Genomic DNA, 12,930 nt, shown 5'->3' with positions numbered 1-12,930 from the left:
TCAATGCATAACGTTTCCTCAAATACTTAATTTTAAGAAGCGTTGCAATATCTTTCGATGTTTTTTCATATCTTCGGAACGGTTTGAGATATCAATTGTTTATAAACGGCATTATGATTTTACGTCTCTTGAAAAACCATCTACCTGTACATGATTATATGTGATATTTTTCTAACAAAGAACGAGCATGAACCTGTCATCTGGACATCCGAATTAAACCTAGTCCATTCGATAGACATAATAAAGATATGTTCACGCACAAAATATTAGGTGCCATGGACAGCCGAGTAAGTCCCTGGGGCCCATTAACCGTGTTAGTATAAAGAAAATCGTAGACTCACAGTGAAATAGCTATTGCATCAATACTGTTCATTGGAAAGTCATGGTTTATAGTTCATTCTCTTCAGGATGAAACAAGGTTTCCAGAGGTGTTATTATTAGGGCCCATAACGTACTTAAACAGGGAAAATAGGGAGTATGTCGGGAAAATTCCCTCCAGAAATCTCTCCCATCAGTTTTGGATACCTCTGGAGTGGCCCCGTATAAAAGCACATAATCCAAATGTATTTCGAAAAATACTATAGGGGATAAGAAATGTGTGTACCAAGTTTTGTATTGATAGACGGAATAGATATAAGAGAAAAGCTTGTGTACCACATGTTTTCCCCCTCATACCTATGTGTATTTATTTTTACAATTCTCACAAAATTAGTTTTCTTTTTCACATAAATTGAAAAATAAAACCCCTAAATTTGTCAGAAATTCACAGTGGCTCTCACCTTTTATGTTATGTTAAATATATCAAATCTATTGGAAATAATTCATAATTATTCGTAAATGTTTGATCTAAAATTTAGAAAAGTTATTCATAACTTCTAATAATCGCTGCGATTGCGAAATACTAATATATTCGCTGTAAACATTACTAGCATTATCTTGTCTTGTTCTTTTAGGTTAGTGTAATAGTGTGGACTAACAACAAGTCAGAATTTATTGTTTTTAGCATTTATAGCTTTCTATATACAGTGTGTGGTAATAAAATAGTGTTGGGGCGGCAGTGGCTCAGTGGTAGAGCGTTCACCTCTGGTGTTTGGAGCCCCTGGTTCAATCCCAGTTCGCGCCAAGTGAACTTTGTGGTGAACAAACACCGTGTGCGTGGGTTTCCTCGGGGTTCTCCCGTTTCCTCCCACTTTCTTCATTACACCATTTCACTCATTTTTCATCATCATCGTCTCCTTTAGCCTAACCGGCATAATCGTGGGAATTAAAACTCAAAAATTTCATTTCATTTTCAATAAAATAGTGTTGGTAATTTCGTTGGGAAAGTTTCGTAATAATGTTGGCAATATTTATTCTCATTTTCTCCAGCAAATTACATAACTTGAAGAAAAATGTATCGATGGAGCGACGCTCAAAGTCCTGTCGTAACTGTTGAGACTTCTAATAAAAATATAACTGTTCCGTTGCTGCTGGATAAATATTAGCATTATGAACCTATTCCATCTGAACATGCAATCAGATTTAGCGGAAGAATCTTAAAGTTGCTGGAAGTATTTTGAAGTAAAAACCTACAGATATATCTAGAAATATTCAAACAGAAGAGATAAAAGAGGGAGTGTAGAATATTATAGTACAAAATCAAAACATTGTCAGATTAATTTCTTCAGCAGTGAGAATCTCTAGTCATCGTGTACATAGTTTTATGGAAGATTTAATGTTACAACTACACAATATTCAAAGCTGTTAAAATAGAAATGATTATGAATAAGAAATGAATATGTTGATCTTTAGAGAATGAAGATTCGTTATGTGAATGTTTATTGTAGGTGAGAGAGTGGTACAAAGTTATCCTAATAGTTCTGTTAATAAGCAAAACTGCCATTAGTGATCATAAGTTACACGACCAGTCATAATATAGTATGCAGCCTCTGCTATGGAAAAATAATAATAATAATAACTCTTACTTTTCCAAGAAGAAACGAAAACGAAGAAGCATGGTTAATATCTCACAAGTATGCCAAAATAAGACACACACCTAGAACTTGAACTTATAAAGTTTCTTCAAAAATCTTTGTTCGAGCAAGTTTGCGCTACTTCTCATCTGGGAGAATTTAAATGAGATTGGACCGATATTTTGGTAATGAAATCATTTCCAAGAATAGTTACACAGTTCCATTGTCTCCCAGTCATCGAACTTGTAAGTTTGATTACTTCTGTCAAGAATGGTATGTGTATACCATCTCTGACCTCAAAAACACTTCATTATGGAAATTATCATTTCCTAGCAATATTGGAACATTGTAAGACTCCGTCCCATATTGAATATTGACTGAGTGTGAATATTGAAATATTTTGACTGAATGACAAAATATTTAGAAAATGAACATGTCTGTGTATTCTTTCCAAATGACATTGTAAAAGAGTGTAGTGGATGTGTTGAGGATATTCTTATAATTAATCATCATCATAAGGTATTCTGCCATTATTGGCAGGTCAATGATGAAAATCCAAATAAAAAGAAGTATCATTTTCTTGCACTGAAAAAGCCAGTTTTATTGCCACATGCTGTGTATAAATTTTCTTTCTCTGTGTGCATTTTCAAAACATTTTTCATGCTTTTATTTGCTGGTGTTTGGTTCTGTATCTCAAACGTATAAAGAATAGACCATCAATATTCCAATTCCCAATGTAGATTCTATTGAAAACTTTCGAAAACTAAAAGTGTGGCAACAGTAAACAAAGGGGGATAGAAAACTGTCGGTTGCTTGAATGAGTCTTTCTAAGAAATGACAGATGCCTTTTGTTGTAGTATTACAGTAAGAGATTAATTTTTAAAACAACTGTTTTTTATTTCAACAATCTATCGTGTATTAGATAATCACCAATCTATCTTTATAAACAAGTGTGGTTAATATATACCAATGAAAGAGGAAACAAGCGATTTTTTTAATACATCAGATCTTCTGTAGATGTGAATTCTATAACACACAAAGACTGAAAAAGCGACTGCCTGGACCGAAACTCGAACCCGGGATTGAACTTCGAGTCCCGATCTAGGCAGTCGCTTTTTCACTCTTTGGATGTTAAGTGTGATTAACTGTTATTCTGCAATTTTTTAATTAGAGTTCTATCAGACCTATTAGACATGATCATATTTACCATAAGATATAATATCAAAAATGTCGTCAAACTAAAGTTTGAGCACGGACTGTGACAAATTACGAACAATTTTTGGGTGACGTGAAATATTTAATACCACTGTTTTAAAATAAATAAATGTTCTCTTCCCATCCAATATTTCTTGAGAGGGGGGCGCGGTGGCTCAGTGGTAGAGCGTTCACTTCCGGTGCTTGGGGTCCCTGGTTCGATCCCAGCTCGCGCCGTGTGGACTTTGTGGTGGACAAACACCGTGCTCGTGGGTTTTCTCAGGGTTCTCCCGTTTCCTCCCACTTTCATCATTCCACCGTTTCACTCATTTCTCATTATCACCGTCTCCTTTAGCCTAACTGGCATAACTGTGGGACGTAAAACTAAAGATTTCATTTTTTTCCCAATATTTCTTGAAAGAAATAAAAGAAAATGCATTGTACGACAGAGTTGTGGATTAAATTATGATGGACGCACAGAATATAAAGTTTTACAATAAATATAAGATAAGCAGTAGTGAGGAAGAAGTTTAGGTTATGAGATTTGAAGCAATAATTTAATAATTGAAAAAAGAAAGTTTAAATACTGATATGATCATAATTTAGGTTGTTAATTATCACTTGTAAGAAGATATAGCCTGGTTGCGAAACGTATTTTGTAAACATGATTCTTGTTTAGTTTGCGTGTATAATGAATGAATATGGAAGAATATTAACATAAATTGGATTGGAATAGCCTGTCGACTGTAAATAATAATTGATTAAACCATAATGAACAAATTCCATGGCTCTGGATAAGTAGAGTAACAAATAAAACACAGTTCTGACCAGAGCAGAATGAAATATATTAAAAACTATACTTACAATGTGTTACAGTTTCAAGGACCTATCGTCCTCTTCATCAGACACAAACACTCTGCGTTTGTGTCTGATGAAGAGGACGATAGGTCCTTGAAACTGTAACACATTGTAAGTATAGTTTTTAATATATTTCATTCTGCTCTGGTCAGAACTGTGTTTTATTTGTTGATTAAACCAATATTAAGAAATAAACAAGAAAAAATGATTTTTTAATTGTTTCTACACGCCAAGGAGTTTCATCCAACTTATTGTGGTACTTCAAGAAGTATTTTAGTTCTACAACTATTTATAATTACACTTCTACTTCCACGTATGGTGTGAACCGTCCCGGGTTTGATTCACGGTGGAGACACACTGTAGAAAAGATATAACAGCTTCTTGAGGCCAGCCTTCCTAAATGACGTTTCTTCTGGGCTTTCCTCATTCATACCAGCCAAACGCAGGGATGGTACCTACTAAAATTTAAGGATATTCTCTTCCTCGGATTGTGTGCTCAGTGAAGGACGTCATCTCCAATGCGTGACGAGCTTAAGGTCATAGATGCCGGTAATACCCAAAAGTACGTATAAATAAATAAAATAAAATAAACGCTTTTTACCACGAGGCAGTATAACGTATCATAGGATGCTGTTCCAGACCATTAACAGAAAATCCTGGTTCCGAATAAATGATGTGAAAGTCAGTGTATGTAACAGCCCAAAGGACTAAGACCTGGACTACATTGCGGATGAGCAGAATTGCAATTTCTTCCAAATCATCTTTTATTTGTTGCACAGTTCTTCTGAAGTGTGACGGCGAATGTTCTTATGTTTGGAAACTTTTCGTCTATTTATTGTACTACAGTGTAATGTTTCTCACGCAGTCACGTACTACTTTCAGCTATCAATAAAGACTAGTGTTGGTTCGATCATCTGACGCTATAATAGTGTGGATTTCAATTCATCAAATACTAATTAGAAACATCTCTTCGAATCATCCCTGGTTTTCAACAGTTGCTGGGAATTTTTTACGATAATTTATTTATCTTTTTGTTTGTTTGTCTGGATTTAGACAGTAACTCAATTCTCATAATTAATATACGCTTGAAAATCTACAAATCTAGAGAATTTTAAAGGAAAGTTACATAAATTTCTATCAGCCGCTTTTCTTGTTCTGCGTTAAGAATAAAACTGACATGTCTAGAACTTCTATATGTTTAGTTAGGCTTGTGTAATGCTGGTCATGTTTTCTTAGATGGTGCAAGATTACCTGTAAGTTTTCGAATCCTGACTCCATCCTACTTCATGTTTTTAAACCACTAAAATCAACAATTTATACCCTACCTCTTTTAGTTTTAAGAGGCAAATTACCAGCTTCGAAGTGTTTGAACCAGTTCTAGGTTGTGCGGTCTGATATAGCTTCCTATCTTTTTATTTCACTAATTTTGCCAGATTCTTCCGTAGCTTTGAGACCCAGCTTGAAATAACCCCTCAAATAAAATGTCAATAGCTGTATCTGCCATTCTCACAACTCACGCAAAGTAGAAGCTAAGCAACATGTGCATTCAGCAGCAGGTGCACTTATCATAATACGTTGCTTACATTAATAAACTTATTCATTTTTGTGTAAGATTTAGACATATATAAAGCTAAAATATATTTCATAACTTCAATAAGCATGATCATGTCTAACAGGTCTGCCTTTAATTATTCTTAGACCAACATGATTTGCTGCTTTAAATATTAGAATCCTGGATTCGCGAGAATTTACTTTATATCATGTGAAGATGCTATATTTTGTTTTATTTACCTTGCCATCACTCCAGTCTATTCTTTCTATGTTTATAATTCTGCCTCCTGCTTATTATCATTTGTGTTGTCCTCCTGTACTTTACAGATGTCTTTGCAGTGCTACTATCTTTCGAAATCCCAGCGACATTTATAACGGACAAACCTTTCTTAACCTTCATCGTGGATTCATCGAGTGATGTGGTGCTGTTTGCAACGAAGGTTGCCAACCCTTTGGAAGCGTAGAGACTTAGTGGAATAATTTCCTTTCTTCGGGAAGTTTGCTTTTCTTGTTTTGATTTTATACATTTCATATTACATCAAAATTATACTGTACATGTTAATAAGATATTGTCTGATATTTATAAGCCATCATATTCTTTGGTAGAAATTATCATGAGATTGAATGTTAAAAGTAATCATTATTACAACTGTACAAAGATCTTAGTTTCCATTGATTTGTAAGGAATTTAGTGTTTTAATACTTTTTTGGAATTTCAGTTGCATTTTTATTAGTATATTTTATACGAATATATATAAATTAAAATCAGCAGTTATAAAGAAGCGATTTGATTTTCTATGTGTTTTTCAAAGCATATATTTTAAATAATTTGAACAATTTCGTCGAACTAAGAACAATTTGAGTTTTCATAATTTTCATATAATAATCAACTCTCTCTTATGAAAGAGTCTGTACTAACAACTGAAAATAACCAACTACATGAACGGGTGAAGTTAAATTTATATTGGAGTTCCATCATCAGATCATGACGTACTGTCACATGGTACTAGTCCACTTTCCCATTCCGTGTTCAGTTACATACACAAGTTTACTGCTAAAAAAAAAGTGATTTACTTACGCTTTGAAACATAGCTGAGCAAGCGTCAGCGAGCAAAAGAGGTTACAAGCCCCGCAGGGCACGTTTTATTTTACCTTTTCAGGCTGATATTTACAGATAACAAGATACATACACAGACTAGTACGTTTCGCTTTACGCAGTTTTTTTTAAACAAGGAATATGGAATTGGAAAGTGAACTAATACTACGTGACATTACGTCACGATCAGGTGATGCAACTTCAATGTAAATTTAACCTCACCCCTACATAAACAACTTATCCTGATGTCTATATTTTAAAACATAAATAGTGGATGGATGGATATTCTTTCCACAATTTGTTACTAAATATTTAATGTATTAACACAATTAATGAAAACTCCGTAGAAAATGTAGTTGAAATGACCAATAACAATCATTAAGTGTTAATTATTGGTTAATTATTGTTATTCTATCTGTATGCAACATTGTGAATAGTTACATTCAATGAAATTCAAATATTCGTCAAGTACATACATATGTTTAGCATGTGTTCTCTATCGAAATTGTTCTCTTTTGCAGCATTCAAAACATTACCTGCATTTGTATACAGTATTATATTTTACATTACTTAAATTACCTTTATAATGATAGTTTGTCAATATGCAGTTGGACAAAAATCCAAACCTAACAAAATAACATATTTGCTAAAGAAAATAATCATTTTTTTTTCACTCTCATTGTAATAATGAATTTCTAGTTGTGATTTGAAAAGAGTATCCTGATATGCTTTAGTAATTTTGTACGAAAATATTGTTATTAGTAAGTAATTCCTAGTCATTTTACATTTATTTTCTTGTGTGAAATAAATAAAACAATAAATTTTATTTTATAAATGTTTGTTTTACTTAAGTATACACTGTGAGGCAGTTAACTTTGATTAATTGTACCTTATTAAAACAAGAAATTAAAGTATTTTAAATGATTTGTTTATACATGAAACAAAAACAATGTACAAAATGCGAGAAATATCAGCATGATAATTTTTTTTAGAAAGCCTGAGCATTTTATATTTTAATATTTATTTAACAATCACCAGATAGAGCTCAGAGGCCATTTTATATGGGATATGTAATAACAACAGCAATGGAAAGGATTTGGGAAGATATCGGCCAAGGCCTGTTTAGTAGGTTTCATTCCGGCATTTGCATGGTAGGACTGAGGAAAACTTCAGTCGGGGTGGTCGACAGCGGGAACCGAACTCACGACCTTCCGAATGCGAAAGTAATGCTCAACCACTTGAGCTACTTCGTTAATGTTCATTTAATCATTGGTTACTGACGACAGAAGTCACGATTATAAATAATAACTGCATGAAGAGAGGCTAATTATTTTTATGACTTCATTCCCTCCTTGTTTAGATATAGTACTAAAAATTCTATGAGAAAAATTTAGTCAGTTCCAAATAGTTCCTTTTTACTATCGGTTTTCAGTTCATTTACAGCAGAAAAAAAACGAAATTATTTCATGTAAATATTGAAAAAAAATCTAAGATTACTATCTATCATTTTTCAGTATCAGTAGTATTATCTCCTTGGTGTATTCATATTAAAAATGAAATTCTATCTTTTAAACGTACAACCGTCAGAAAGCAATTTGAAAAAAAAAAAAATGAAAGAGAGAGATAAAGTCGATCGGATTACTCTAGCCTTTTCAACAAGTAAGGTGGATGAAGAAATATATTTCAAGAGAGTACATGTATAATATCGAAATTCATCTCCATTTCGCCATACATACAGTATTACATTTTCCAAGGTGTGTTTCTATTCTATAATTTTAAGCTTAGAAAGTCATATTTATATGAAAGTATAAGGGCCTCTCCGGTTTGCCATAAGCACCAGACTGTCACGTGATCAGTCAAAAGTCACGTTGTGTGCTAAATAGAGTCTGGAGATTCCAAATCAAGATGTGAAATATTTTCAGCATGCGACCTCCGCGTGGGGCGCCATCAGTAATTCAAAGAAGATGCATATACTTTATCATTATTATTGATTTTTCTCAAACAACCTGACTTTTGACAACGTTCTATCCATATTTACCTTACGCAATATAAATCGTTTTTAAGCTCTTTATTATGTCTTTGCAATAAGCTTCAATTAGCCATCGCCTTATTATAATTTTTGAGATATGTGGACGACTTCATTTTTTTCACTGATTTTCTATTGACTTTAATGTTCATGATTCATGATTTTTTTTTAAATGCTCCTCCCATTTCCGGACATTTTTTAAATGTAGAATCTACATAGCCTGTTCTATATTTAAGCTGATTTTCAGCCATCTCTTTTCTTTAGGTTTTTGAGATAAGTAGATTTGTTTTCCATTGACATTAATGTTAATGTTTTTTTTTTAAATAAACTATGTTCCATCCATTTTAGGACAATTTGCTTTTGGAATATAGAATCTATATTGTCTCTTCTACATTCAAGCTGAATTTCAGCCATCTCCCCCAAAGTTTGTTCACATCATTGCAAGCGAATATGTCCTTTCATGATAACCTTTTGCTTAAGGCAAATTCTTGTAAGCACAAATAAATAATGAGAGAACAGATTGAATCAAATGGTGAAGGAATGATAAAACATTTCAAGATGAAAGAGAAAACTAAACCTATCCATATGGCTTAAACTTGAACTCAAGACTCGGCCACATGAAATCCGCTTATTAATTTGACTTCAATGTTGGTACATTTCACTTGTAGATTATTGTAAGTTCAACGATGAGGTAAAAGTATAACACTGCTATTATAAGAAAAACACTACTCTAAAGAAACTATATCAACAGTAATTGTCTCTTTATTATTTTAATTAAGAAGTTTCAGAGAATCTGAAACTAATCTAACGCACTCATATTTTCTTCAAATTTACATTTTCTATTCAGTTTAAGCTTGAAACAAGATTCCATGGTACTTGAGGGACTTAACTTGTCCACTAGACTTAAACACAAAGACAGCTCATATTTCAGCTTCGTGAAGATAGTCAATTACTAATAAATTAACATTACACTAAAATATGTAATATATCCTGTAATAAAATTATACTTTTGTTGTGTTCATATTATTTTTTAATCATATATTTTTACGTTTTTGTACAAACTTCTAGTGTACATACACTTCACTTTTGTTATCTTATATAAGGAAATTTTTATCGTATTTTCTCTTTTGTTCTTGTGAATAATATTTATAAATTGTAACTGAGTTTAGACAAAGTTACGCATTGGTTCCGATATAGAAAAAAAAATCTACTTCTTCAGAACGTATATTGCATTCATGTTCTAATAATATGAGAACGAACTAGAATATTCTCGCAGTGTGAGTGTTCTTTACCTCAGTTCTATTGAAATATTAATTTCTAGTTTAATTACAGAAATTAAAATAAAATTCCTTAGTTTTAATTTAGTTATTTTGTTTCATATTTTTGTATTTTAATATGGAGAAACGCTTTATTTTTAAGTGCACAAGTAATTAAACTAATGGGAAAATCTTATTTGTTTTCTGAAATAACAGATACATGAGACGCTACGTTTTTTTCAGGAATACAAATTACATTTTTTCGTTGTTCACTTTATTTTTAGATCCTTTGGAATGCATTGTTCTTAAAGTGAATGGTTCTCTTAGTCTCCTTGGTTCAAAAATTATATGGTGTTGATGGGTTTTAAATAATGTAACATTTAAAAAAATAAAAAAAAAAAACTTATTGCCGACAAATTAGTGTAACTTTGGGCTCCTAACTGTAATGAAGTTGTTTTATAAGTGTTGCTTATCATAAGATCCTTCTTATGATCAAGTAGGTTCGCGTTATTCATGAACATGCACATCTTGGGCATAACCAGACAAGTGATGATACTAATTAAATTGGTTTCTCTTCTTTCTTCCAGTAATAGGTGCTGTTGTAGTAAGTGCGCTGATAGAACTAACTCCTCCATCTTTTACTGCAGATCGTCCATTCGTCAACTTCATCGTGGAGAAAGAGAGTGGAATTAATCTGTTCTCTAGTATTATCACAGCTCCTTAGATGGGAAAGATATTGTATTCCATTATGTAGTACGATGACAGTAATGTTGTAGTTTAACTATTAAATAAGTTAAAAAGAAGCATCACTCGTTTTATATTTTAATTCCACAAGGTTTCAAGGTACGGAAACATAGAACAGCAAGCATTCTTTAATTCAGCACATTTGGAACCACGGACGTGCCGGATTAACGGTTTTGGTAGATTATCAAACACCAACATAGTTTTAACGGGAAAATCAAAGATAAATTACTGTAGATAAAAAAAATTCGAACAATTAAAACATATTTTTATGTATTTAAGTACATTCTGAACCTGTGAAGACGATATAGATATCCTACTGTACAAAGTATTTCGTCATCCTAGCAACCATTTTGAATAAAGTACAAAATTAAATTCAAACACTGAATATGTATTTAATTGAATATTCTTGCGGCTGGACTGGTGCCGGATTATAGAATGTTTCAAACCATAGATTGCCGGATTAAATAGCGCATATTATAACTTACTATGGTGTATTTGTACACTATTCAGTGAAACTTAGGACAATAATTTCAACAGATGTCAAAAAAATTTTTTCGTATTATGAAAGAGGAACCATTGCAGGAATGATTTAATACAAGATAGTAACCATAGAGAAATGGCCAACTTACGTAAAATAAGTGTATTTTGAGGTAAAAATACCATAGCTTGCAATCTGCGCATTTGTAACACAGTAAGTAACTATTACCTTCGTGTTAGTTTGTATTTTATAACCAATATATAATAAATATTATTTTCCATTATAAAAACATTGCCTGTCATAGCTATTAAGTTATTATTCACATTTTGTAATCTAAATATAATTTCAATACACTCATACCTAGAAAAGAACAAAAGTACATTCTTTACTGATAGTTTTATTTCTTCCGCCTATGATGGTAGATGCAGATAAGATCGTCAGTTAAAGGAAATACTCGAAATAGCATCAATAGCGGTCTCTTAGTTGTGAGTTTACAACTATAATCTCCTCCTTGTTACTGAGTGTTGATCAGCAAGGACTTATGGTTTCATTTTTTTTCTTTCTTCTACAAGTTCCCTAGATGCTGAAAGCTTTTAACACATGACGAAAGCAAAAGACATACTTAGCTCAATAGATCCGCATAAACTAGACTACCTATTCTTGCAATGTAGAAATAATATTAATGGATAGACATATCTTCATTCACTCGTCGACAACAGACTTAAAATTTAATAAGCAGAACTGTCATCTGCACTTTTAGAGAAGTTGGTTTCAATATACAAGTTTATCCGCTTTCTCCCCGGGGTTGCAAAACATAACATTAAAAACAGTAAAACATTTCTTGAAGGGTTTGCAAGAAGCGACGATGATTATGTGTACTGTCGGATGTTCAAGTGTCCAACACATAGAAGTAAGTTTAACATCATATTAATAACATTGCTTCAATACAGCTAAATTTCAATGTAGAAAGTTGTATCAAAAACTACGGTGAATTTTCGATTTAGTGAAAAATGTGCAGGTAATATCTGAAACTGTATCATGTTTGACATATGTTATCACAATAACATTCGACGTAGGAACCACTGAGGTCAAAATATGCATTCCAGCGTGTGATACCAAATCGTCCATGTCCTTGGCAAAGAAAGTTGCTCCACGGTTCTCTAACAAGGTAACCGTAGCCTGTTATGTACCTTCCAGTGTATCAAAACGCCGCCCACGTAGGTGTAATTTTAGGGGCCCAAACATATGGTAGTCGGAAGGGGCTAAATCAGGGCTATACGTAGAATGGCCAAGAATTTTCCAGTTGAAACTCATGACTTGGGTACGGATCTATTGGTTTGCATGTTTGTACGTTGTCGTGCAGTGACTACACCCCGTCTCGCAGTACTCCTTTTCGTTTCTGTCGTATGGCTGCTTTCAGCCTGTTCATCGTTTGGCAGTACGTGTCCGCAGTAATGATCGTATTCTTTGCGAGAAATTCAACATTATAATAAATATTATTTTCCAATATAAAATCATTGCATGTCATAACTATTAAGTTGTTATTTACATACTGTGATCTAAATGTTTACTCAATATACAAATTACCTAAAAAAAAAGTAAGAGCAGTAAGAGCATATTCTTTATTGATTGATTCATTCCATTGTTGCCATTCTTTTTTGGTAGATGTTAGGGTCTTGAATTTTTTTTCCCGGTCGTGACGACGGATTTTTCCATGTTATGCTCTGGTGTTTTGATTCAGGTATCCATAGGGGTATTGAAGTTTCATGGCCTGT

At 32.8% G+C, this 12,930-nt stretch overlaps 1 protein-coding gene across 2 annotated transcripts in view; it reads left to right on the top strand.

Moving 5' to 3' along the window:
• LOC145677362 (leukocyte elastase inhibitor-like) overlaps positions 1–10,736 on the top strand; it is a 46,156-nt gene extending 35,420 nt beyond the window's left edge. Inside the window, exon 9 of one of the 2 annotated variants that reach the window (XM_081747881.1) lies at positions 10,521–10,736. In XM_081747881.1, the coding sequence (XP_081604007.1) occupies positions 10,521–10,657 (137 nt within the window). In that variant the 3' untranslated portion in view covers positions 10,658–10,736. Of the gene's footprint in view, positions 1–5,882; positions 7,487–10,520 lie in introns of those variants that run through there. The other variant, XM_081747880.1, reaches the window with a different exon arrangement.
• Positions 10,737–12,930: the final 2,194 nt, after the last annotated feature.

The sequence above is a fragment of the Thermobia domestica genome, unplaced genomic scaffold (assembly GCF_964235325.1).
Source record: "Thermobia domestica unplaced genomic scaffold, izTheDome1.hap1.1 HAP1_SCAFFOLD_808, whole genome shotgun sequence".
NCBI lineage: Eukaryota > Metazoa > Arthropoda > Insecta > Zygentoma > Lepismatidae > Thermobia > Thermobia domestica.
This window is presented reverse-complemented; position numbering and strand designations above follow the sequence as displayed.